Source organism: Ipomoea triloba, chromosome 7 (genome assembly GCF_003576645.1).
Source record: "Ipomoea triloba cultivar NCNSP0323 chromosome 7, ASM357664v1".
Classification (NCBI taxonomy): Eukaryota; Viridiplantae; Streptophyta; class Magnoliopsida; order Solanales; family Convolvulaceae; genus Ipomoea; species Ipomoea triloba.
Genome location: NC_044922.1, coordinates 2,642,693 through 2,670,278, shown reverse-complemented (window position 1 = coordinate 2,670,278; position 27,586 = coordinate 2,642,693). Strand labels below are relative to the sequence as shown.

Below are 27,586 nucleotides of genomic sequence, written 5' to 3'. Positions count from 1 at the left end.
CCGACAATTGCCGAGTGCCGACCATCCGAGGTTGTCGATATGCACACCTGTAAAAACTCTGCTACGTTTTCCATTTATACCCCTTCCAATATAGAAAATCCCCTGCTCATACACTTAATTTTTTCAATTCCATTATGAGAAAATTTTCCATTTTACGGAATTGAATAGACTAATTACTTCGTAAGTCTACTTTTGGTATCGAAACGGCGAAAAGTAATGAAATCTTGAAAAGACTTTTTCTAGTCCGACTATTTCTCCATTACTCGAATTTATGATTTAGATGAATTTTTTAACAAAGTTTTTAACAAATTACTCTCATAGAGAGTTGATTTGAAACTTTATAACTACTAAGTAAATTGTACGACAAACTGGACTGGGGACATCTCTTTATCTTGCTATATATTTTTCCGCTACTTAAAAGTATACTTTATGTGAAGTCTCTAATAGACCGTTCTCATGCTTAGGATTTTATAGCTACTACGTCAGTTGTTTGACTAATTCGATTGGGATGTCCCCTCGCTATTTTTATTTATCTTTTGTTTATTTTTTTAAATTTTTAATGATTAAAATTTTATTATCAAAATATGTTTAAAATATCACTAATTTACAAATTTAGCTAGGTATAAAAATGTGAAATGAAGAAACTAACGTATGATATGATATGTTAGAGAAGCATGCAAATTTAAGAAACATAAATGTGTATTTCTACTTTTTTTTTTTTAATATAAATATGCATAAATATTACTCTGTAATTGTTTACTATTTTCTATTTATAATATACTTATTATTATCATTTATTGAAGCTCATTCAAATTATTAACTATTTAATTCCAATTCCGATATAACGAAACTGCACCTAATTCAAATGACGTTTCAATTATTTCTAAACACTAAAAATCACTTTTTGTCAATGATATTGTTCATGGAAAGTCATTTTCATTATGATTATATATAATGTATTAAAATAAAACAAAAAATCAATAGTAATCAAACACTAACTAAAAAAGGTGGTCAAAATGGGGTTTTTGAAATTCGGAAAGTACCAACATGCACGCATATATTATTCAATCTTAATTAGTGGATTTTGACTGTTTCATTCTTCCATTTTTAGGAAATTTATAAGTGGAAAAATGAGTCAATAGTGAATAAGCATGCAGCACTAGACTACTAGATAGATAGTGAGGTATGACGTGTGATATTTTGCGTAAAATAGGAAACACTTGCCCACATGAAATGTAAATTAATTACCTAATTCTAGTTTTCCACTCAACTTATTCAATAAAGCTAGATTACATGACTCCGGTTATTAATTAGAAGATAGATTACATGCTTTGGAAGAGATACTTAATAAGTGAAGCATGATTTTTATATTCATCATGAGTTTGATTCTTTAAACACCCTATTGGTTGTAGAAGTAGATATCGGTCCAGTTCGGGTGATTCTCAGATTTTATTTCGGATATCTAAAAATTTTAATGTTTTTTGACACCCAATATTAAATTCGGTTATATTTGGCTCAGGTAAAATTATTTTGGGTTAGTTTGGATATACTCAATTTTTTTTATCAATTTTAAATTTTCTTAATGATTTTATTATTTATATTTTTTGATTTTTTTCATATACTATCAAACTAAAAATAAAACAAAACACTAATAATTAACTAAGAGACTTTTGAAAATTAATATATTATTAATTATGAAATTTAAAACTAAATATATAATTTATATTATTATATTTTATAATAAAAATTTAGTTAGTTCGAGTTTTGGGTCGGGTATGGGGAAAATTTCAACACCCGATATTCAAAGTGAATTTATATTCGAATATACCAAAATTTAAAATATATGAACCGATAACTATTCGGGTTTACTCGAATTATAATTCGGTTCCGATTTTGAATGTTAGTTCGGGTAATCCAAATTACATCCACCCTTACTTGGTCGAATTTGTCACACATTGTCTTCATACTACATGTAGTTTATGTGTATGACACAGTAGTGGAGTTTATATAACACACACAATCAGAGTAACGACTATGAGTCTCTCTTGCCACAACCTCCTACCCCCACCCCTCAACCCAAAAGGCTAGATAAGTTTAGTGAATAAATTTTTTTTTTATGGCAACTCAAGACAAGTTGATCAGACTGTTGGTTCGGTAACTTGAGTGAGGGTGGCATATTGGTCTCATAAGCTGGTTTACCTTGGTGCACGAAGATTCATTAATTTTATTGCGCATTGGACTCGATCAAGAAGACGTTTGATAACAATCAAACCTGCAACTTTCAGATATGAAACTTATGCTCTAATCACTTAGTCATCCCTTGTGCGGTGTCATGTGGGGCTCGTTAAGTAGAGAGTTGTGTCTAGTTAATCGCGACTTTGATTTTTATTTTTTTTAAATTTTGCTCCCTCTCTTTATTCTTCTTTAAAAATAAAATAATAAAATGAGTTGATTTAAATGATAAATAATATATAAAATGGGATAGAGTGTGGGGAAAAAAATCAATACAAATCGTGTTGCGTAATTTGCGTTATTGGATATTTGTAACTATTAATAATAATATTATTATTATTATTATGGAGTGGGGGCAGCTTTGTAATTGCACATAAGGGCTGCATGCAATATTAGCGGTAGTCGACATCGCCTAATCGTGCGGAAAAAACAGCGGAATCCGAAACGTGTCCACACGGCCCCGGATCACGCTCGTCCACGTGGTCATGTTTTGGGCCATCGATTTTCTGTTTGGGCAGTAATTACGTTGGAATCTCAAAACCTCAGATCCGAAATTCTCGGCCCTTTCTTGTAGTTTTACCCTCCAATCCCTAGCCCCTAAATTGTCTTTTTGCCGACGCTGACGTGGCAATATGATTCACACACATTTTGTATTTAAACCTCGCCAAGTCACAATCTCTCATATTCTCATGATTTCGTTTCACTGTGGGTCGTTAAGATATCCACATCTTAAAAAGGAAATAGAATTATGAGGTTTCAAGTTTAATTTTTTTTATGGGAGGTGGTGGGTTCAAGTCTCAGTGGAGGCAATACTGACTCTTGTGACTCAATAGGTTGAGAAAGTAGTTATGAACAGATACTGTATTGTAATAGAGTTATTAGTATTCAAAAAAAAGTTTTTTTTTTTTTGAAAATTATTTATTAATTTTGTTAGTTTGAATCAGTTAATTATGAAAATTTTATGTTAATTTATTTTTTGGGTATATTTATAAGATGGGTTTTACCCAAAGTATATATTTGAATAACGACCGTGGGTTTCACGTCACGTCAAATCAAATGAGATATAATTGATCAATAGCGGTGGTTGAATGGACAAAATATAATTCTTGTATTAGGAAATCACCAATTTGGTTCTTTTTAGCACAACCTTGATCAAACTCATTGTATAAAATATTTTAAATGCAAATTATCTCTGTTGTATTTTGCAAGTTATTGCACATGAGCAAGTTTTAAAAAAATTGATATAATTTATGGTATGATTAATCTTGACTAGTTATAATGGTCGGGATGATAAAATGCTTGAGACATGTCTCATCTTTTTTGTTGACTTTTAAGGATGCATTCTATTTAACTTTTTAATTCTTATTTTTGTGTTTCTTAAATGTAAGAATTATATTTATATTATTTTTTAAAAAACTTTTTCTAAAAAAACGAACAAAAACATCTTTATTTCTTTTTTGAAGTAAAAAAATAAGTTTTTTTTTTGTTTGAAATAAAAACAATCTTTAATTAGTTAAACATGCTTAATTGTTTTTGGGTTGAGTACTAAGGATTAGGATTAGTTTATTTCTTCTTCTTCTCCTTCTTCGTCTTCTTCTTCTTTTTTTTTTTTTTCATTTTTCCTTTCTCTACCTTTTATTTTTACAAATTTTCAACTACATTTTTAAAATAAAATTATATAATTACAAATTTAATACACTAATGTTATAATGAAAAGTAACAAACATTAATAAAAATTTTGAAATAAAATTAATAAATAAGTTATAACTATTTAAATTGGGTTATTTTAATTGTTACAAGTGTGATTCTGGAGGATTTGTCGTGTTTAAATTGTTGTTTGCAAGGGAACAAAAAAGAAAAGAAAAAAAGAAAAAAAGAGAGGAGTAGAAAAGAAATAAAACAAAAAAGTAGGTGAACTAAAAAGGAAAACGAAGAAAGGGAAAAATAATGATGAAATTGTGAGGGAAAAAGAATGAAAAAATGTTGAAAACATGAAAAGAAAAAAAAAAGAAAAAAAAGGAAAAAGAATAGGAGAGGGATAGTACTAGGTATTGGTATATATGATTCTTCTATAATAGTTATGCCATAATATCAAATTTGTTACCGAGTACTTTCTTAAAAGGTGCGTGACACTTTAATTTTTCTTTTTGTAGTAAAAAATGAGAATTGATATCATCGAGGCCAATAAAGCTCAATCTCACAATTCATGCACTCCTGTTATAATTTTTATTACATTAGTTTTCTCAACTTACGATAAACTAATTCTAAGCCCCCATAACTTCTGCCCAAGAAACACTAGATAAAATAAATCATAAGTAAGTCGCTCACTGAGTCATTAGTTTCCATCCTACAACATTATGTGCAAAAGAAATTTTATCACTTTTGTAAGCTTTGGGTCTCTCATGGCAATAATTTGATTCACTATGGTCTAGTTCGGCATAACTTTCTTGCAACTTGTGTGCATGTATCTAGTCATATTGTATAAATTCAATTAAGTTTCATAACTAACTCATAAATGAAGGAAGAAATATCAAACCCATCATTTCCAGGCCATATAACCAAATGTTGTCTTCCATTTCTATTCACTCAAAAAAAAAATAAAAATTTCTAAGTATACCTCATTATAAAGTTGTCAACATAAGCTAATTTCGCCCGTCCTGTCCACCCCATCCCACAATGAATGTCGGGTGGGTTTAATTTTCGAGACCCTCTAAAGTGGAGGACATTAAAGCTCACCCTACCACCACGCTTTGACAGTATTAGCTCGATCTCTATGCAATCCTCTTACCATCGAAACGATCTACGTTTATTGGACCGACCTGCAATAAAAATATGACGAACTTTAATTTTCGAGACCCACTAAAATAGAGGACTTTAAATCTCACCTTGCTAACCCGCTTTGACAGTACTACCTCTTCGTGCGTTGTTCATACGCATCACTAATTATTAAAATGTTAGACATGGTCTTCGACTCACCAGCCTACATTAAATGCATCACAAAATTAAATGTGTTTAAGAGATGAAAGCATGAAGCCCATACAATAATTTCCCTTTTAAGAAGGGTCAATTGGTCAAAGGTCACCATCATCATCAAAGACCATGGAAGCATGATTGAGGTTTGGGCCCTTCATCCTTCCATGGATGATTAGGTTCCAGTTTGGTCTCTGGTTGACCAGCAAAACCCTCATTAATTTCCAGTCTCCATCTAAATAGCTCATTGCCTTCCAATTATCCAAGTCCCATCCTACACCATTTGCATATCATATTGTAGAGTCACTCTCATTACATGTGTACATTCTTTAAAGTGAACCGAAAATTACACAATTTGTGTCAAATCTTCGTACTGAAACTATGTACTAGTTACGCGTTGCGAAATAAAAAGCTGTATTGCAATTTGATATGCCTCTACAAACATGAAAAAAGACGTGTTTATGACCAATACCATTAATTAACTTTAATGTCGTTGTCATGTGTGGTCGAAAAATAACAAATTTATGTGGAGAATTTTGTATATTGAGAAAAATTCTTATACTAAGAACCCAAATATATACTAAAATATATCTATAAATTTACACTAGTTACACAACTATAAGCAAAAGGATAAATAAGTTGTATCGCAATTTATATGTCGCTATATATAAACATCACATAGAAAAATAAATGCTCTTCTATTATTCCTGCATAAAAAATTCAATCTTTATCTTTGATACTATACTCAGAAATCTACACTAATTATTACACAACGTGAATCAAAATGAGAAAATAAGATTAGCCACAATTTATGTATCACTATAAATATAAAAATATACACTTTTTAGGACTTACAATATAAGTTTTTGTCATAACTTCTTCAATATGAATTGAGAAATACAAAATTTGTAGAGAATTTTATATGATTATTACCGAGAGAAATTATTGTATTTAATGATTCAAATCATCATCTAACGTTGTGTTGGGGATTTGTAATATACATATAATTTAATTTTACATTATTTATCAACCAGCTGGTTTGCCCGAGAGGTTAAGGGGGAAGACTTAAGATCTTCTGCACATAAGTGCGCATGGGTTCGAACCCCATAGCCAGCATTTTTTTTTTGCTATTTTGTCTTCTGCCCACTCCGATCCCCTGGGTTCGCATGGGTTCGAACCCCATAGCCAGCATTTTTTTTTTTTTGCTATTTTGTCTTCTGCCCACTCCGATCCCCTGGGCCAGTAGATTGTTGGATAGACTGCATTCAATTCTTTAAATCTGTACTGGGCCTTAATGGATCATAGTGGGCTTTTACTCGTCATATTGTCTTTGGGTTGTTTGTGAATTCTCTTAGGGGGTGTATTCAATCACGACTTTTATGAACTTTTAAATACTTTTAAAGTGATGGATTTTAATTGATTTTTGTAGAGTTTTTTGTAAACTTTTATAGAATCTTTTAAACTTTTATAAACTTTGTAAGAGTTTATAAATATCATAGAACAAACATTTATAGATTTTTAAAAACTTTTTCATATTAAAAAGTTTACAAAAGTCATTAAAACTCTAAATTGAATACACCCTCACAAACATTCCATAACTTCTATTAATATATTATCTATAAATTAGTGCATTGTAGAAATTAAAAAAAATATATTGATGTCACAAAAATAGAGTATATTATTCATAAATAAAATATAATCAATTTTTATAAATATAACCAATAAAAATATTTCTTGAACTAATGAAACAACTAATGCTGAGTAATATAATTATCAAAATGTTTAGAATGAAAAAGTACAAATTTTCCTTCAAAAAAAAAGTACGAATTAAAATATTCATCTTGTTAGTACAATTATCTTTGATTGGTATTGGTTTCTCCTTGTTGGATGTCTCTCCACATATCCAAAGCTATTTAAAATTTAAAAATTAAAAATTAAAAAATTTGCTGCAACCAGCAGCAAATTTGCTGGACAGCAGCAATCTTACTGCTGCTGCTCCATAAATCTGCTGCGTTCGCAGCAATTTTTTAGCTGCGATCGCAGCAATTGTTTTGTTGTGATGACAACAAAAAATTTGATTGAAAATAATAAAAAAAAAAATATTTATGAAAGATTTGAAACGTACCGTAAAATTGATGGAAAATTTGCCTAGTTTAGATAGAAGAAAAAAAGTTTGCAGAGAATATTGAAAAGTTTGGGGTTGGAGGATTGGATTTCATCTATTTATATTAATGAAGAGAAAGTCTATAGAAATCCTATTCTGACAGAGTTTGTGAAAGTCAGTAACTTTTTGAATACCAGTAGACTTTTAATAACTCTATAAAAGTCTAAATCGAATACCTGTATACTTTTAAAGAGTTTTGAAAAGTTTGAATTGAATACAGGTAGACTTTTAAAGAGTTTATAAAAGTCTAAATTGAATACCACCCAACTTTTAAAGTTGATAAAAGTATTTAAAAGTTCATGAAAGTCGTGATTGAATACACCCCCTTAGATACTTTATGGGGGAAGGAATGAAAGATAGGCCTTTGACCGTTGCAAATTTTATTGTGGATCATGGTCTATATGGCAGCATGGACCATATCATTTAATTAGAGCTAATTTAATTTCATAAAGGATTCATTGACTATTAATATTTATCAAACTTTATCGTTGACTTTCAATTGGATCATAAATCGTTTGTTGACTATTGACATTTATCAAATTTTATCATCGACTTTCAATTTGACTTATATGGTGCATAGACTATTGATTTTGTCAAATTTGGTCACTCGGTTAAATATTCATTTAGTAAACATTAAATTTAAAGGTAATAATGTAAAATTTGGTTATTTATGTTTGAAGGTAGTTGTGTTTTAAGATTCAAACTCAGCTCGAGATCATTGGTTAATTAAGTTGGAAGTGATCCATGTCATCTAATCCACACATGAGGTATCCGGATTAAATGTTACTACTATGTCAAACGTTCTAACTAATAGCGAATGCCACAACTTTATTTCGTTATACGCTCAATCTCTTCCAACACCTGTCATCATACCCAATTGTACTCAAACTCGTGACCTGTTGGTTGCTATATGATATCAATTGTCATGATTAAACGCTTACAACTAGGCCAATTAAAATTATATATAGCTAGTAGAGAACGCAAAATTTTATTTATTGATACTTGCATAACAGTCAACGCTACGTTTCGATGATAACATACTGAATTCGACATTTCAAGCTTTCATCCAACACGGGTTTAGAATTTAGAAATTAATTAAAACATTGGTAAACGCAAAGATGGATTGATTATGTGATGGCCTGGGAGGCTATGCTTAAGACATAATTCAAGACACGAATTGAAAACAGCAATGCAAGCTAAGGAGTGGCAAACATGGGAAGTGGGACCCTATCTAGTATGCAAACGTACGAGAAACTAAAAACATAATTGTTAGAGTTGCCTTGGTACCGAAGGCACCACCATTATCTCTTAGCTTGTTTCCACATTCTTGATGTTATTCCTTTGTCATTGGGCATTTGAGCATCATTGTGGTTGAGGAAATTAAGGCTGCTTATCTTTTAATCTTTTCCTCTCTCTGGGTCACTGAAATTTTGACCAAACAAGATTATTGTTTTAATTGGATCACTTAAAGAATGATGATTTTCCCAGCTTAATCATTGCATGCATTACCACCTTGCATTTGCCACAGTGTACTCTACAATCATGCATGGATATAACATTACTATTATATTTTTCTCAAAAAAAAAAAAACATTATTATATTAATCATATACATTGGAAGATGTATATAAGTGTGACATTATAATTTATAGTATTGTAAATCATGAAATATATGTCACCGCATTGAGTTGACTAAATCCGTTACTAAAATTTTCATAAAGAGTCTTGCACATACGCATGTATATACATTTACGATACATACATATGTGCGAGTCCACATATGTATGCATATTTCAAGAATTGGTCTTGGAACCTCAACCTTGTATGAAGTCTTATGATATTTTTTCTTCTTGTCGTTTTTCAATTTCACTCAACATTTTTTATCCCATTAAATATAACACTTTTGGTTTGTTTAGTAAGATCACTTTAATAATTCTACTTAAAACTAAAAAAATGAAGATTAAAAACAGGAAAAAAAAAAAAAAACCACTACTCTTTATTAGACAAAATTTTATGCATCACCCCAGATTACAACGCACCAGAATTCCATGCACAATGAATGTCTGCCTGCACTATATATAGTGCTCTGAACAATAGTGTCCCCATTATATTTATATATATATAAAATTTATATATAACTATAAAGATCAATAGTAACATTCTGGTAAAGAATCATGTTAAAAAAATCAATAAATCAATATAGTGCGTGTCTCAGAGAAGTTTAAGGTATGATTTTGTGGTAATTAAGGTATGTGAGAGAAGTTTAAGGTATGATTTTGTGGTAATTAAGGTATGTGTCATTTTAAAAACGGAACAATAAATTTAAATACCAATCTCATCTATATATATATATATATGATTTTGTGGTAATTAAGGTATGTGTCATTTTAAAAACGGAACAATAAATTTAAATACCAATCTCATCTATATATATATATATATATATATATATATATATATATATATAAAATTTATATATATAACTATAAAGATCAATAGTAACATTCTGGTAAAGAATCATGTTAAAAAAATCAATAAATCAATATAGTGCGTGTCTCAGAGAAGTTTAAGGTATGATTTTGTGGTAATTAAGGTATGTGCCATTTTAAAAACGGAACAATAAATTTAAATATCAATCTCATCACTTTATGCTTAAAATATTAAATGACAAACAGTACATCCATAGTTAAACTAATGAAGAGTACGTAAAAAATTGTACGTAAAAAGTCTCTAAATAAATTAAATAATAAAAGTAGCTGGACTCAACCATAGTGTCTTTCCATCTAGTTTTGTTAGCTTCTAAGTATGTCTTCATCATTGCAATTACTATTATTAAACCACTGGTACGTTTTCAATATTCTATTGAATCATTTTATTATTATTATTATTATTATTATTATTATTATTATTAATTATTATTAGCCAATTTATTGTATTTTATCTTATTAACTTGTAATCCTGCGGGAAATGTCATCATCCAACATAATTTGTCTAAGAGTATATTATTAGGATAAAATTTTCAGAATTGTCTAAGTTTTTTTTTTTTTTTAACAATTTTTTTATTATTTGATGTGGTTAAAGTATAATGTTGTAATTTTTTAAAATATTTAATAGTTATCACAACTTGATCTATCATACATAAATTACTGAAATAAAAATTTCCAATTGATATATGAGTATTTGGATGATGTGGAAAACTCAGCTCGTAACTACTATTTAAAGGTGTGTATTATATAAATCTCGCTCATTTGTGATATACGATATTTAATATAAAGCATAGGTACATGCATCAATGCACATCAAAAGAAAGAGTATCGTAAAAGAAAAATCTTTGTAAAAAGTAAAAACTTTATACGAAAACATAATACAGACAATAGGATTTTATTTATTTATTTAGGGTATACTTTATGAGAGACAAGGGTAAAAAATTGAATTTTTATGGTGAAATATATTTGGTAAAATTATATTATATATTTTATTTTAAAAACATACAATTTCTTTTCAAAAAAAAACATACAATTTATTAACCACATGAATGGCTGGGTTAAGATTCACAACTAATTGTATCATTCCGATTTTAAGAGTTAACTACTCACCCGACCACTTCAAATTAAAAGATTAGTTTGAGACTTTTGGCCCAAATATATATTACACGGTCTCATAGTGTGTCATTTTTATCTCTGACAAATTAACAACTTGACTAACCTTGTCATTTCGCATAAGTTGTAGCATGCTAACTTTACAAAGGTCTTTAATTTGATTGGTATCTTTCTAAAGCTATAGACATACCACATTGTTGACCTTTAGAAGAAGTATCACTTGTATTGGGACGGATAGTAACATAATTGTATGTTCGACATTTTTAGTCTAGTCGTCTTACCATGGATTTAATTAATATATCAAGTGTACATCTACCCAACTATTCATCAACAATATCTTACATTCTTCTCTCTAAATAGGTTAAATCAAGATTTAATTTTAATTTCATCTCATGAAATGTAAACACCACTGTAACATATATATGTATATATATATATACACACACACGTATACATCACTAAGCAGTTGGTGGGATTTAATTAGTACGGCGTTAAAAGAAAATGTGTAAAATCCAGTGTTGGTTGTGAGATAGGTCGTATGCCACCCAATCACTCCATCATTGTGCTTTCTTTGGCTACTTACCATAATCCATCCCCTAATAAATAATTACAGTTATCCCGTGTAATTTGTGAACTATTACACATAAATAATGCTTATTTTATCAAATTCTTTGCATAATTAAAATTCAAGGTCGGATTTTAGGGCGTGCAAGATGTGCAACAGCACATGGCCCCAAAATTTTGGAGGCCCCTAGTCCAGCTATGACTTAATAGTTAGTATATGTATTTGTGATTATATTGGCCCAAAATTAAATTTTTTGTATTTTTCTTCAATTCGCAGTTTATTTATACTTTGATAGGGTCTCACGTATTTACTAGCACATGGCCACGCAAATAAAAAATCGGCCCTGTTAAAATCTTCCTAGTATGGTTGAATAATCTGTCACATAAGTCTTTCCAGTATAATTTATATTTCATGTGTGGTTTGTGGACGGTTGAACTCACATGTGAATTTGAGAACTATTACACATGAACGAAAAAATTTACAATTTATTATACAATAACATAGTTTACCTAGTACACATTCTTAAATATTGCCGTACATTTTTTTCTCATCCAAAAAAGGGGAGGCCGGGGGGAACAACTTTTAGAAAAAGACAATCCTTAAGCATGATACAAAATTGATTTGTACTTGATGGAACATCATAAATTGGCTGGTAGATAGGCTACTCATTCATGGTATAGGTGTGGATGCAATAATTATGAACCATTCACAATATTCAATTATCATAAAATATAGAGTTATGATCAATTCATTCAAGTGATGGTAAAAAAAAATTTTAAAAAAATAAATATAAAAAATACAGAGTAATATTTTACTACGAGTTGTTATTTTCTATATCATAATAGTTTAAAGGAAATATTGAAATATTTTCAACTCAAATTGTATAGAAATAAATTTTAAAAATATCACAATTATATATATTTCACTTATTTAATAATTCAATTACGCATGTCTTAAATTTAGTGACTTAATTATATAAAAATTATAAATTCAATGATTTATTGACACTTTTACAAAAATGTATGACATTGTCTTGATATGTTTATAAACATATGATGACAAAAAGACCAAAATTTAATACTACAACTACCAAAAGTCCAAAACCTATAAATTAAAATGAAAAACAAAAATCACCGAAGAGATAACACATGGACCACACCTTATCTTTTTCACCAAATTCACATTTCGTAAGTTGGTGAAATCGAAATAAAGTCCATTTATATATCTACGCATTTAGATATACACCCGTTCTTATATCGTGGACCGCTGTCCACAATGCATTGTGGACCGCGGTTCCAAAACGACGTCGTTTTAGTAAGTAGGAGACGGAGTCTGTAATTGAAATTACAGTTCATCTCAAAAGATACTGCTTTACATTTGTTTTGATATTATCGAATGAAACCGTAGTTATATTGAAATGTAACTGTAGTTGTGTTGAAATGTAACTGCAGTGTATATGAACTAATACTGAATAACAGTTTCACATTTGTGTTTTATATTATTGAATGAAACTGTAGTTATATCGAAATGTAATTGTAGTTGTGTTGAAATGTAACTGCAGTGTATATGAACTGATATTGAATAACAGTTTCACTTTTGTGTTTTTATATTATCGAATGAAACTGTAGTTGTGTTGAAATGTAACTGCAGTTGTGTTGAAATGTAACTGCAGTGTATATAAACTGAAAGTGAGTGGCGCGAATTCATCCATCTGTTTTTTTTAATCAAAACGACGTCGTTTTGATGCGCGGTCCACAATGTATTGTGGACCGCGGTCCACGATATAATTTGCGGATATACACAATTTTCACCCAAAATAAAAAATAAAAAATAGATATACACACTTTTGACTTACGGAGAAACCGCAATCTTTACAAAAATGTGTACTATAGTAATGTAGGTTGCTCATAGCAATTTATATCAAGCATCAATGTCCATATAATATTATAATATTATGAACCCTAAATAAAAAGGACAAAGTATAGAATTTATATTCGTAAAATATATAATTTTATGACACAAGATATAAAAAAATCATAATGCAAGATATATACACATTATATATTTACTTATTTTTCAAATATAATTTAAGTACATAATTTTTTTTTAGGTACATAATTTCACAACACAAAACACACAAATTCATAACATAAAGATATACTACGTAATTGCTAATTTGTTTTAGGTACAAAAATGATACTCTTATGGTGCATAATTTCATAACACAAAATACAAAAACTCACAACATAAAAGTCACGTACACATGCACTAGAGTTCAAAATGCACTGTGAACCCTAGTCCATGATATAAGGACTACTTGCTCATTATTGTTTCAAACCAAAAAAAGAAAAGAAAAATTATTATAAAATTAAAAGTGAAATTTTGTCAATAATGAAATTACTCAAGGTATGATACTTCATAACTGTCCATTACACATTAAATTCTTACTCTTTTAATTAAAATTTTTACAATTATTAACTATTTTAACCTTTATAACATTTGATTTACGAGAAAGTTTGCATTCGTTACTAAAAAACGCATTATGAATAAAACACACCGTTTAATTATAATTGATAAAGACCATAAATTACATATATCAAATTCACTCAACCTAACAATTCAAAGAAAGTTAATTGTCGACTTATAGATATTCATTCAAATGAGCCAAGAATCGATTCAGTCATACTAAGTTATTCTCTCATATAGCAGTTTGTGAATTCTAGTTTTAGTAAAGTCGATATTATTCTTTGCGATATTCATTCAAATGAATTTCGACAACTTCAAATGCTCTTTCTTCCAAACGCAGCCTTATTATCGTATGTCATCGGTAACGAGAATACATACATGTTGCTTTTGTTTTACTACACTGCTCGATCGCTTCCGTTAGGAAGCTGTCTGCGTCTTTTGGCGGGAGTGCGGGCCCCGCCACTCCTAATCCGCCATTAATCCTCCTTCTCTGTTTCTTCTCATAAATACCTCTCTCCCCTTCTCTTCCGCCACCTCTTGTATACGCCGGCACCCACCGTTTCTCCTCCACTCCTCGCCGCCTAAATACCAAAAAGGAGGGCAAAACCAGAAAACCGGAAAACCAGAAAACTGGAAAAAAGTATATACAAAGTGAAACTTCTTTTTTTTTTTTTTTGGATTTTTGTTGAGGTTTTTGTGGGAGTGTGATGTGATCAGTGATTATTAGAGGGGGAAAGCGATGGCGAGATTTGGTGTGCGTTTTGTAGTTTTCGTTTTGTATGTTTTTTGGACTCGAATTGACGGCGGAGATTCGCTCTCTACTGACGGACTGTCACTGTTATCGCTCAAGTCCGCCGTGGACGGCGGAGGCGGCGCGGCGTTTTCCGACTGGAACGAGAATGACGATTCTCCGTGCCGCTGGACTGGCGTCTCTTGCATGAACGTTTCCGGCTCGTCGGAGCCGCGCGTCGTCGGGATTTCCGTGTCCGGACAGAATCTCCGGGGGTATATTCCGTCGGAGCTCGGAAGCCTAGTCTATCTCCGGCGGCTTAATCTTCACGGTAACAACTTCTACGGTTCTATACCGGAGCCTCTGTTCAATGCCACGTCACTGCACAGTGTTTTTCTCTACGATAACAACATTTCCGGTACTCTTCCGCCGTCTATATGTAATCTCCCGCGGCTCCAGAATCTGGATTTATCGAACAATTCGATCTCCGGAGGGTTCTATAGGGACCTCAGGAACTGCCGGCAACTACAGCGGTTAATTCTGGCGAAGAACAAACTCTCCGGCGAGATTCCCGCCGGAGTTTTCCCGGAGCTAGCGAATTTGGAGCAGCTCGATCTGTCATCCAACTCATTCACTGGCCCAATTCCGGACGATATCGGTGAATTGAAATCTCTTTCAGGAACTTTAAATTTATCCTTCAATCATTTCACTGGAAAAATCCCCAAATCCTTAGGGGATTTACCCCTCACTGTTAGCTTTGCTCTTAGGGACAACAATTTAACAGGAGAAATTCCCCAAACTGGTTCATTTGCGAATCAGGGCCCCACTGCATTCTTGAATAACCCAATGTTGTGTGGATTTCCTTTACAGAAGCCTTGTAAAAATGGGTCTGAGAATTCATCAGGGAGCCATGGATCATCACAAGAAAACCCGAAATCCCATTCGAGAAAAGGGCTTAGAGCGGGGTCGATTATACTGATATGTTTAGCCGATGCGGCTGCAGTGGCGTTCATAGGACTAGTAATTGTTTATTTGTACTGGAAAAAGAAAGACACTGGAGGGTGTAGTTGCACTGGTAAAGAGAAATTTGGAGGGGGAGAGAAGAGATCCTCCTTGTGTGCTTTCCCTTGTGTTGGTGGGATTCCAAGCAATGATTCCGAAGTGGAATCCGAGAAGGGGCCTGCTAATGGTGGCAGTGGCCCCGAGGGGGATCTCGTGGCGATTGATAAAGGGTTCACCTTTGAGCTCGACGAGCTGTTGAGAGCTTCGGCTTATGTGCTCGGGAAGAGCGGGCTCGGGATTGTGTATAAGGTTGTGCTCGGCAATGGAGTTCCTGTCGCGGTTAGGAGATTAGGGGAAGGCGGGGAGCAGAGGTACAAGGAGTTTGTTGCCGAGATTCAAGCCATTGGTAGGGTTAAACACCCTAACATTGTGAAGTTGAGAGCTTACTATTGGGCTCCTGATGAGAAGCTTCTTATCAGTGATTTCATATCCAATGGCAGCTTGGCTTCTGCACTTCATGGTAACTTCTAAAATCATTGCTCAATTCCTTGATCTTATCGAGTTCTTGACTAAACTCATATCCTGTTTTAAGATCTGTGCTTGCATTTCGTCACTTCTTCCTTAACTGTCTGTCTTGTGTTATTTGACATCTTCATGGTACAATTTCTTGATCTTATCTGGTTCTTGACTAAACTCACATCTTGTTCTTAAGACTGAAGAAAACATTGATTTCTGCTTGCATTTCATCACTTCTTCCTTAACTGTCTGTCTTGTGTTATTTGACATATTTATGGTACAACTTCTTGATCTTATCTGGTTCTTGACTAAACTCACATCTTGTTCTTAAGACCCCAAAAAACATTGGGGCTGCTTACTAACAGAAAATTGTTTTTTGTTTTATGTTTTCTAATTCTTCAGTTTTCATTCTCTGTTTGCCATTTAGAAAATAATTTTTAATATTGTTTCAGTTTTCTACTGTTTCCTGTTTTCAAAATGGAAATTTGTGCTAGTAAACATGTTTCTGTTTTCTGTTCTCCAATTTTCCAAATTTTCAGAAAACTGGAGAAATTTTCCAGTTAGTAAACAAGTCATTGATTTCTGCTTGCATTTCATCATTTCTTCCTTAACTCTCTGTCCTGTGGTATTTGACATATTTCATGGTACAATTTCTTGATCTTGTCTCAGTGTCTGGTTCTGGACTAAACTCACATCTTGTTCTTAAGGCTGCAGAAAACATTGATTCTCTGCTTGCATTTCTTCATTTCTTCCTTAACTTTCTGCCATGTGTTATCTGACATATTCATGGTACAGTTTCTTGTATTTCATCTGGTTCTTGACTAAACTCATGTCCTGTTTTAAGACAGGCTGCTGAAAACATTGATCTGTGCTTGCAATTCATCATTTCTTCCTTAACTGTCTGTCCTGTATTATTTGACACATTGATGGTACAATTACTTTCTGGCTAGCTTAAAGGAAACAGTAGTAGTACTAACTATTTCTGTCTTTTCTTGTGGTATTAGTGGACATGTAGCTAATACAGATCATCTGATTTGAAAGAAATGCAGGATGTGACACGATACACACATCAAATAATAGTATTCATAGGCTGTAACATAGTACAATTGAAGCATGTACTCCATCACAACTAAAAGTCTAAGCTGATAGTTGGAGTATATGTCTATATATTACGGAGTATATGACAAGTAAAGACACCAGTTAATGCTGTCCATTCTTTGTGACATATAAATGCATCCACATGCCCCCATTGATGATGATAACTAGGACCCCCCGTGTTCAATGCCTTTCTGTCCTTTAATATGGCAGAATGACTTACAATCAAAGTCATTACTCATTACTCATTAGGTGATCTTTACCCCACATATTTAAGAGATGTTTAGGATCATGATTAAGGATATGTCTTGATTAATACATTTTAACACAAACATGCATCTTGTAGACTACAAGTGAGTTATATGGTTATGTTTACTTTAATTCTTCAATTTTTCATTTCTTCGGTCAATAAATGCACGCTTTTTAAGTTCGTGATACGAAAATAGTACATAGATTTGTTGTAGCAAAATCCTTTGCCCTAAGGACCTCCACACTCTGACCTTACAGGACCAAACCAATTTACTTTAATTCTCCAAATTTTCATTTCTCTGTTGGAGAATGCAATAGATTTGTTGTAGCGATATCCCTATGCACGGGGTAAATCAATATATGATTTTCACAATTAGCTCTCACACTGTTATTGTCAGAATTCAATCATAGATCCGGGGTAAATCAATATATGATTTTCACAATTAGCTCTCACACTGTTATTGCCAGAATTTAATAATAGATTCGGGGTATAATATATTACCTGAGAATCAACTTAGCTATATTAAACGAAGTAACACATATATCCCTATTTGATTGTACAGGGAGAAATGGTCAGCCATTACCAAACCTAACATGGTCTACAAGGCTAAAAATCGCAAAGGGAACAGCCCGAGGCTTAGCCTATCTCCACGAATGCAGCCCCAGAAAATTCGTCCATGGAGACATAAAGCCATCCAACATCCTCCTCGACCGTGACTTCCAACCCTACATCTCCGACTTCGCCCTCAACCGCCTCATCAACATCACCGGCAACAACCCCTCATCCTCCGGCGGCTTCATGGGCGGCGCCCTCCCATACTTAAAGCCCGCAGCCCAGCCCGACCGCACCAACAACTACCAAGCACCCGAAGCCCGAGCCCAGCCCGCAACCCGGGCCGCCCAGAAATGGGACGTGTACTCGTTCGGAGTCGTCATGCTGGAACTCCTCACCGGAAAGTCCCCGGACCTCTCGCCGTCCACCACGTCCACCTCCGCGGAGATCCCGAACCTGGTGAAGTGGGTGAGGAAAGGGTTCGAGGAAGAGAACCCGCTGTCGGACATGGTGGACCCCATGTTGCTCCAGGAAGTGCACGCGAAGAAGGAAGTGTTGGCGATGTTTCATGTGGCGCTTGCGTGTACGGAGGAGGATCCGGAGATCCGGCCCAGGATGAAAACGGTGTCGGAGAATCTTGAGAAGATAGGAGCATGAGATGATGAGAATATTGCTTGGCATCCGTTTTTGTGTTAACATTCTTTGGATGATTATTGGATCGGTCGGTGTCGTTTTCTGTACTTAGAATTTGTTTTTGATTCTCTGTTCCTCAAAGAAATGGCAAATATGAATATAAATATGTACTGCTAAATGAAATTCTTTATCATTATTCATTTCTCTTTAATCTTGGCAGCTTTGTTTAATGTTCATTTTCATTAGCATGTTCATTTTTCAATGCATGGAAGCCCAACAATAAATTAATGACCTGAGGTCAAAATTTTTACGAATTTTTAACTAACTCCGGTAACATATCAATTAATTTTGACAAATTTCTTATCAATTCTGACAAAATTTTAAGAACAGATACAAAAAAAACCAAAAAATCACCTTTTACTGGAGAAGGCGACCCAAATAGTCACCTTCTTAGCCCATAAGGCGACCATCTATGTTGTCTTCTCATACCAAAGAAGACAACCAAAATGATTGCCTTATCCGACAAGTGACCTTTTGGTCGCTTTGCTTAAGCAGAAGGTGACTTTTTGGTAGCTTTTCAGTATTTGCTCTTAAATTTTGAGTGGAGTTGATCGCAGAGTTAGTTAGAAACTAGTAGAAATTTTAGTGACCTGTAATAACATGTCATTAATTGATTGTTGATTTCAATCCATCAAAATGACATGTTTATGAATTTAATTGTAACTTTAAAATGTTTAGGACCTTAATTGACATTTTAGTTAAAGTTTAATGATTTGTTGACAATTCTCTCAGCATAAATTTGATAATCGAAAATATTATTTAATGAAATTAAGAGTTACAGTCAAAGTAGTAAACTTGTTATTGTTGAAGGACCATGTCTGCAATTTACACTTCTTCTCCCTCTCCGTTTACTTCCTCAGTCTTCGTCACTCTCAACACCGATGATTCAGACCGGTCCTTAGACCACAGCACACCAACATGACCGGAAATTCTCGAAGAACAGCTCGGAGCAGGGCGAAGCCGGCGTCGGAAGATGACGACGACCGCGAAGTCCGTAACGCGACACCTAATCCGAAAGTCCGAAGGAGAGGCAGGGAGCAAAGCTCACTTCGCATCCTCGATGTGAACCTCAAATTCCTCTTAGGTTTTGGTGTTATTTCCTTCTCGATCGCATTGATTGTCATTTACCGCCTTGTCAATCCGGCTGAAGTTCCTCAAATTCCCCGGGTTATCACTCCACTTCCCGCTCCAAAACTCGCGGATCTTCCGATGGTGATGATTTCTTATTCGTCTAGATTCGTGTTCAAGTACACATTTTCATTGTGCTCTTTGAATTGCGAGTGTTTTTGAACTCGGAGGACATTTTGTGATTTGAGAGTTGTAATTGCTGCAGTTTCAAGGAGAACATAAGGAAAGCTTGTACTGGGGAACTTACAGGCCTCAAGTTTATTTTGGTATACGTGCAAGGTAATTATTTTTATTACTCCTAGTTCATTTTTAAAAAGTGTGTTTTGCTCTTTAGAATAAATGAACATTGTTTTTTTTTTATGCTGGTAAAAGTTAAATACTTCGGTAGAGCAAAGGAGATTAGTGTTAGTATTTGAGTGGATAGAAGAAGGCATAATGGATTGCTTTTAGCTTGAGCTAGTTATAACTGATCAACTGAATGGGTACAATTTGGATATATAATGCAAATGAGCTTCCAAAGTGAAATAATTTATATTGTTTGTAGAATGCTTCAGTCTCTATCAGATGGGGAGTGGTAAGCCTTAACTTGTAGGGAATTATATGATTCATTGGTGAAGAAGAATTTTAATGAACAAAATGCCCGTTGTTTCCATTTGCAGGACTCCACAATCTGTAGTTTTTGGTTTAATGTGGATTGGTGCAAAGGATGGGAGGTTTTTCATGCGTCATGTTTGCCAAGATTCAGATGATCTGAAAACGTATGGCTGGACACGCCATAATGGACGAGACTATGGACATCAACTTTTAGTTGACCAAACAATGACATTGACAACAAGTTTTTTGAAGTCTAAGGCAAATGGAAGTGGGTATGGTGGAGACTGGGTAACTCGAATTGAGGCACAAGTTGATGAGTACTTCTCCTTACCCTTCTCTTGTGTTCTTTTCCTTTTTAAACACTGAATGCAAATACCTTCTTTTAATAAAAGTTTGCTATGGAGCCACTGTATACTCCGTATCTGCATTTCCCTTCTCTTAACCCCCGCCCTTCTTTTTCATTTTTTAAAACCTTTTTTTTTTTTTACAAAAATCTCTGAAGATTTTACTTTAAGCCCTTGCTTGTCTCACTAAAATGAACCGCCCACAATTTTTGTTTTGAGTACCATAGCTTTCCAGTAGTTTTCTCCTACAGCATTATTAGAGGATTTTTCTTTCCTTCAAAATGTTTATGGATTTGATATCTTGTTGATAGTTTTATGCTATTCAATGTATTTGAAAATGTGATTTGTTCACAGATCTGTAGTTGATGAGGAAATGTTAAAGAACATGCACCTCTTTTTTTATATGGCTGATGAAGGTGGAAATGCTCTAACTTTGGGTGGAGGAGCAATAGGCAGCAATCATGATTCTGCCATAGCGTTAGGATCCCGTAATGATGTTGGAGGCTGGCAGCTCCATATAAAATCAGAGGTATTGACGTATTGTATGAAACAAAAAATTTAGAATATTGTGGAATACTAAGGATTTTGATTTACTTGAATTGTTATATTAGACTAGGCAACCATGAAATATATTACAATTGCTTATACTCCTGGTTGAGGCTGGCTCTAAAGTATTTCATGATCTGCAATGACTTCCATTACTCCTGGAAGCTTAGCATTCCTGCGATAAGACTTTCATGTAATGAGGTTCTTGTTACCCATTAATGTTTCTTTTGCTTCCTTCACATATAACATCAAGAATGGTGTTGAAGTGATTGGATTCATTTCATGTTGATCATGATTTTCTAGTTTAGAGCTGTTAATTGGAATTTTATATTTTTATTTGCAGGATAATTTTGATATGCATTATTCTGGTTTCAAGACACCTTACATTCACAATTTATCTGACCTTGTCCAAGCAGATCTGGGAGTCAAAGTATGAATTGCTTATTGTTTTCGCATTAGGCTATATATTTTCAATATCATGTTCTTATGCTTGTCCATATACTCTCTTCATTAGGCAAGAAACTTTGGTCGCTTGGAGCTTTCAGATACATTGGATGACTCTTCAAATATTTTAGTTTTCCAGGTACATATCACCGACTAGTTCACTCTATGATTGTGTAGTATGATGTAATTTTGAATCTGCTTCTCGCTTATCCTTAAACAATTTTATGTTTATATGTAGATCTCTGCTAGGATTTCTTTCAAAGCTGATATTGTTTTTGTTTCTGGAACTGGATTACAAGATTCAAGAGTTGAAGAGCGTCTTACCAATCTCGCAGGTGTGTTTCACATATATATAGCACAAGTTATTATTTTTTGTTTCATGACAAACTTATTGTTTTCTGAAATGTAATATATATCTTGTACTCTCAGTGTCAGTGCTTATAACATCATTCAGTTATTCCTGAAATTGAAGTCATCTGCATTATTCCAGGTGCCTCACTCTCCAGTCTACTAAATGAGAAGCAGAAGGAATTTGATGACAAGTTCAAAAGATGCTATAATCTATCTGACCAGGTATCTATGCACAATAAATGGATGAATGCACATCTATTTTTGTGTGTTTTAAATGTAGTCAAATGTACATCATTCAGTGTACATGTGTGAAATGAGAAACCATTTTTTGGTGGTCTTTAGAAAGTGCACTTGCATGTTTTACACAATATGTTACAGTTCTATGGTGAGGCTTTCATTGTTAGTTTTCTTTTTGGTCAGCTTGATTCTGGTTCTGTGACCGTGGGTAGGGATGCTCTCGCAAGCACATTGGGTGGAATTGGCTATTTCTATGGCCAATCAAAGATTTCGCTTCCAAAAGCCTCTAAAGTAAGATATCAATCTCTCTGCAAGTAAAAATTGGGATTGTGCTCTCCCAATGAGAGCCATGTTCTTTTGCTCAATGGTCTGCAATGAGAGTCTGCTTTCATTTACCTTCAGCTGTGCAATAGTCCCCGGCTTTTATACCAACCAACCCCCCCCCCCCCCCACTTTTGTCCTTATTGTTGATTTTAACAAAGGTTCCTCAGTATTCAGAATAGGTTCTCTATTGACAAGTAATTAGTTAAAGACACCAAGAGTGTACCACAAAAGACTTACAATGGTTTAATATGGCTTGAGGCACCAGAAAATGAAAGCTGAACACCAATATTTCTACTATCAGAAAAATTCTGAATTTTTAATTTCTTGTGGTTAGTTTCTTACTATCAACCTTGCAATACTGAACCTGCAAACTTTGTCCTGTCCCTGAAAGAAAATCTACCCTAAAAGTGTATACTAAGTTGCTTTTGATCAAGGTTTTATCACTAGCATGGCTTTTGTGTAATGGTTTTGGTATTATAAATGGCTGTGAGTTTCAAATATTATATATATATTTTTTGAGAATAAATGTTATATTTTTTATTCTTCTTATTTGAATAGCCATCAAAGTCATAGTTTGCTATTGACTCATGCAGCTTGACACGGGTGACAACTTTCTTTTATACTGGCCTGCTGAGTTATATACAGCAGTTCCAAGTAGACCCTTCTTTCCTAGGGGATTTTTATGGGATGAAGGTTTTCATCAATTAATAATTTGGTGAGTATATTCGTCATGTGTGCATGCTCTAGAAATTTTTGCAGAGATCTTGCCTCCATATCATGCCAAACCTGATTGTTATTCTGTTCTGCTGACATAATTAGGCACTGGGATACATATATTAGCTTGGATATTATTGGGCATTGGTTGGATCTGATGAATATTGATGGATGGATTCCACGTGAGCAAATTTTAGGAGCTGAAGCTGTAAGGTAAGGGCAATACCGTCTTCTGAGATGCTTTTGAGTTTGCATGCATGCATACATACATTCAATACATATCTCAGTTTCTAAGAACTAAGATTGGACCTACTTTTCTTTTTCCTTTTTATTTTTTTATTTTCACCTTTTTTTTTTTTTTCAGTAAGGTCCCTCAAGAATTTGTTCCTCAACATCCAAGTAATGGAAATCCTCCAACCTTGTTTCTGGTCTTACGGGGTAATTCGTCTCTCTAGTCTTTTATTTTGCCATTCTGGATAAGTTTCTTTTAGTTATACTTGCTTTATGAATATCACATATCACATAGTGAAAGTGGTTGTTTTGGCATGTGTAACTTTGGAACAACTGTATAGTATTAGAAATTAGAAATTGTTTGAACAGTATGTGAATTCTCTCCTGCAGACCTGATTTGTGGCATTAAGAAAAATAAGTTTGATGCTGCTGAAAGGAGAGACATTTCTATCTTCTTAGATCGAGCATTAATTCGCCTTGAAACATGGTTTAATTGGTTCAACACCACACAATCTGGTAAGTTTGCTTTTCAATGAATCATTCTGTTACACCTCTAATACCTAGAGACACTAAATTGTAGAGTACTTTAGGGCTTTCTATGAGACTATATGTCCACAAGTGCATTACATTCACCACATGAAAATACTTTTTAATCACAGGAAAGGATTTCAGCAGTTACTTCTGGCATGGTAGAGACAACATTACTACTCGTGAGCTAAATCCAAAGGTTTTAATCCACAACCCATACCTGTATTTATCAGAATGAACTGAAATTCCCTTTTTTTGAATGTTAACTTTATTCCTCATTGATGGTAATCTACATGCACAAGTACTCCTCCTTTCCCAACTCTCCCCAAAGTTTCCTTTAAAAATATTTGTTTAATAAAAACAAGATGAGATGCATTTGTAAGGCTTCCTTTTTGACAATGACCAATTGTTATTCCCTTTTTCTTTTTCTACTGGCATATTCAGACCCTGTCTTCTGGATTAGATGACTATCCACGTGCTTCTCACCCAGATGAAGAAGAACGCCATCTGGACCTTAGATGCTGGATGTTTCTTGCATCAGATTGCATGCATTCCATATCAAAGCTTCTCAAAACTGAAAGTGAACACCAGGTAAAAAATATTTCAAAAAAAAAAAAAAGACTCTAGAGAATTCATGGTTGTAACTCATCAAGTCATATAATGAACTTTTGCAGGAGTACAGGTCAACAGCAGAACTGCTTTCAGACTTTGAACTTCTTAATAAGGTATAATATTACTTTCTATTTTCTCCTTTTAGCATTTATATATCCCTCAGGGGGCTGGGAGGGGGTGTTTATTACTATGATTTTTATCCTCCACCACTAGGTAAAAGCCTCTAATCTTACATATCAGCTTAACAGTATATTAGAGAGAGAGAGAGAAAGAGAGAGAGAGTACCTGCATCATCTTGAAGTACATGCATGTTAAATCTACCTCTGTTTTGCTTTGTAGATGCATTTTGATAGTTCCTATGGAGCTTATTTTGATTATGGAAATCACACTGAGAAGGTATGCTACTGTATATTGATGATTTACACATTTGATGGATTTGTGCTAATCTTACTGCCCCCATCTTTTTGGAACTTCTTTGGCTGCTTCCTCGTTGTCTCTGTCATATTCTCTGGATATACTAGGGTTAGCAAAGGGAATATGTTTCATTCTGAATGATCATCCTACTTTGTAGGTCCGGTTATCGTGGAAAATAATCGGCGCTGGCAGCAACAATCCAAAAAGAGAGCTTCTGAGGGAAGTCTTAGAGAAGCCTGTATTGAGACTGGTTCCTCATGTTGGATACGTCAGCCTTTTCCCGTTAATGGCCAAGCTCATTCCTCCTGTAAAATAGCTCTTACAGTTAGTCGTTTTCCAGTATTTATCATTTTAGATTTATCGTGATGTGGATTGACATGTTCACTTGCATACAGGAATCGTGGATATTAGAGAAACAGCTAGACCTGGTTTCAAATAGGAGCACGTTGTGGACAGATTTTGGTCTCAGGTCTCTTGCCAAAACAAGGTGGTGATACAAACGACTTTTTTTAATGTATAAATGAAAACGTTTTCCCTTAGGCCTGCATTTCATTTACAGAATATATTGATATACATGAGATCTTTCGTATGTGACAGCTCCATTTATATGAAGCGCAACACAGAGCATGATCCTCCATATTGGAGAGGGCCGATTTGGATGCAATTTAATTACATGACTCTTGGCGCACTTCATCATTACTCCAGAGGTACACTCACGAAGTTGTGAATCACTCTTATACTCTTATCCCTTTCCCCCATTTTACTTAGTTTGCATTTGTTTGTGCACTTCTATACCTACTATCGGATTTTATTTCAATTGCCCTGTTTGTTTGCCTACTTATGCTATGCGACTCAAATCATTTTGTATTCATAGAAGTCATTCATCTTCCCCTTCCCTACTTTTGAACATTGGAATAGAAAATGAGAAGACAAAATAATTAAAAGGTCATCATCTTCCATGCATGATGCATTCACTGAGGAATTTTAATATATACACATATATGCCTCTGTGTGTGTCTATATATATATATATATAGGCCATTGTTCAGGTGAGTCCACCCTTTCCCATGAGTCCGTGTGTGTGGACAGATCTGGGTCATCGAATGCTTGAGATCAATGGCTTAGATTTCGCCAACTGTGCAAGTGAAGTGCACAGTTGGTGAAATCTAAGCCATTGATCTCAAGCATTCAATGGCACAGATCTGTCCACACACACGGATTCATGGGAAAGGATGGACTTGTTTGATCGTGATTCTATATATATATGCTGATTTCGATTCCTCTTTGCCACCAAACCGAGAAACTACTTTTACTAAAATTCATTCCAATTATGATTCTGAGGTTTGAGCCATACTTAATCTCCTTTAAACATTATTGTAGAGCCTGGACCATACAGAGAGAAAGCCAGAACTATATACCAAGAGCTAAGAAGCAATTTGATAAGGTATGTTTGTTGCATTCCAAGATTGTGTTGGTGTGTTTAAAATGCTTGTGTATTTCAAACTATAGTAAATGTAATCCCGTTGCAACAGAAATGTTGTCGAGAACTATCACAAGACTGGGTATCTATGGGAGCAATATGATCAGAAGAATGGGAAGGGAAAAGGTGCGCGATTTACCGGCTGGACGGCCCTAGTGCTTCTCATCATGTCTGAATCTTACAATGAATGTTAGAGATGGCATATTTCTCAAGGCAGAGTTGAGGTTTCCCTTTTAACATATAGAGCTACATTTAACTATTTAAGTATGAGATCAATGTTAAGTAGATGCCTACTTTATCTTCTCTTCCTCCATTTCATACTTGTGGGGAATATACACACCAGAACAGTACATTTTTGAATAGTGTGAGGACTGATTGCCATAGAATCCTCTTGCATTTACGTTGCCAACATGAAATGCAGGGCAAAAGCGGATTTTCAGAAAATAAATTTTCACCACATTTTTTTATGGGATGACAAGGAACCCTACAACCATTAACTAAGGATATGTACATAGGTAAGCAGCATTAGGATGATCATGTGTGACAAACTCAACTAAAAGAGTCTTAACAAGAATTGAACTCGTGACCTTATTATGCCCCACCTACTTGAGCACCCTTTTTAGGGCTTCTCCTGCATGTTTTTGTTTTTATTTTATTAGAGAATTTTTAAAAAATAAAGGAATAAAAGTAATTCGCTATAGAGAAGCACAAAATCAAGTAACCCATTTGGAACTTTTCTTCATTACATCAAATTCTTTTTGCCTTTGCATAATTTGAATAATAAACATTTACAAATATTAATATCA

At 33.8% G+C, this 27,586-nt stretch overlaps 2 protein-coding genes and 1 non-coding gene across 3 annotated transcripts; all 3 read left to right on the top strand.

Moving 5' to 3' along the window:
* The first annotated feature begins 6,235 nt into the window (after nucleotides 1-6,235).
* On the top strand, nucleotides 6,236-6,318 carry TRNAL-UAA. The gene has a single exon. It is a non-coding gene; the product is annotated as a tRNA-Leu (tRNA).
* An 8,028-nt stretch (nucleotides 6,319-14,346) lies between these two features.
* Nucleotides 14,347-18,987, top strand: LOC116025790 (receptor protein kinase-like protein ZAR1). The gene is made up of 2 exons (XM_031267132.1): nucleotides 14,347-16,247; nucleotides 18,151-18,987. Exons 1-2 carry the CDS (start codon nucleotides 14,735-14,737, stop codon nucleotides 18,795-18,797), a joined length of 2,160 nt encoding a protein of 719 aa, XP_031122992.1. The 5' UTR covers nucleotides 14,347-14,734; the 3' UTR covers nucleotides 18,798-18,987.
* Nucleotides 18,988-19,656: 669 nt separating this feature from the next.
* On the top strand, nucleotides 19,657-27,237 carry LOC116025923 (mannosyl-oligosaccharide glucosidase GCS1). The gene is made up of 22 exons (XM_031267301.1): nucleotides 19,657-20,045; nucleotides 20,167-20,240; nucleotides 20,621-20,872; nucleotides 21,254-21,428; nucleotides 21,789-21,875; nucleotides 21,960-22,028; nucleotides 22,128-22,224; nucleotides 22,380-22,462; nucleotides 22,661-22,768; nucleotides 23,395-23,516; nucleotides 23,621-23,728; nucleotides 23,880-23,953; nucleotides 24,137-24,262; nucleotides 24,406-24,473; nucleotides 24,719-24,865; nucleotides 24,949-24,999; nucleotides 25,226-25,282; nucleotides 25,458-25,607; nucleotides 25,696-25,787; nucleotides 25,898-26,007; nucleotides 26,681-26,744; nucleotides 26,833-27,237. The coding sequence occupies exons 1-22, from the start codon at nucleotides 19,752-19,754 to the stop codon at nucleotides 26,972-26,974; spliced, it is 2,550 nt and encodes an 849-aa protein (XP_031123161.1). The 5' UTR covers nucleotides 19,657-19,751; the 3' UTR covers nucleotides 26,975-27,237.
* The last annotated feature ends 349 nt before the right edge of the window (nucleotides 27,238-27,586 follow it).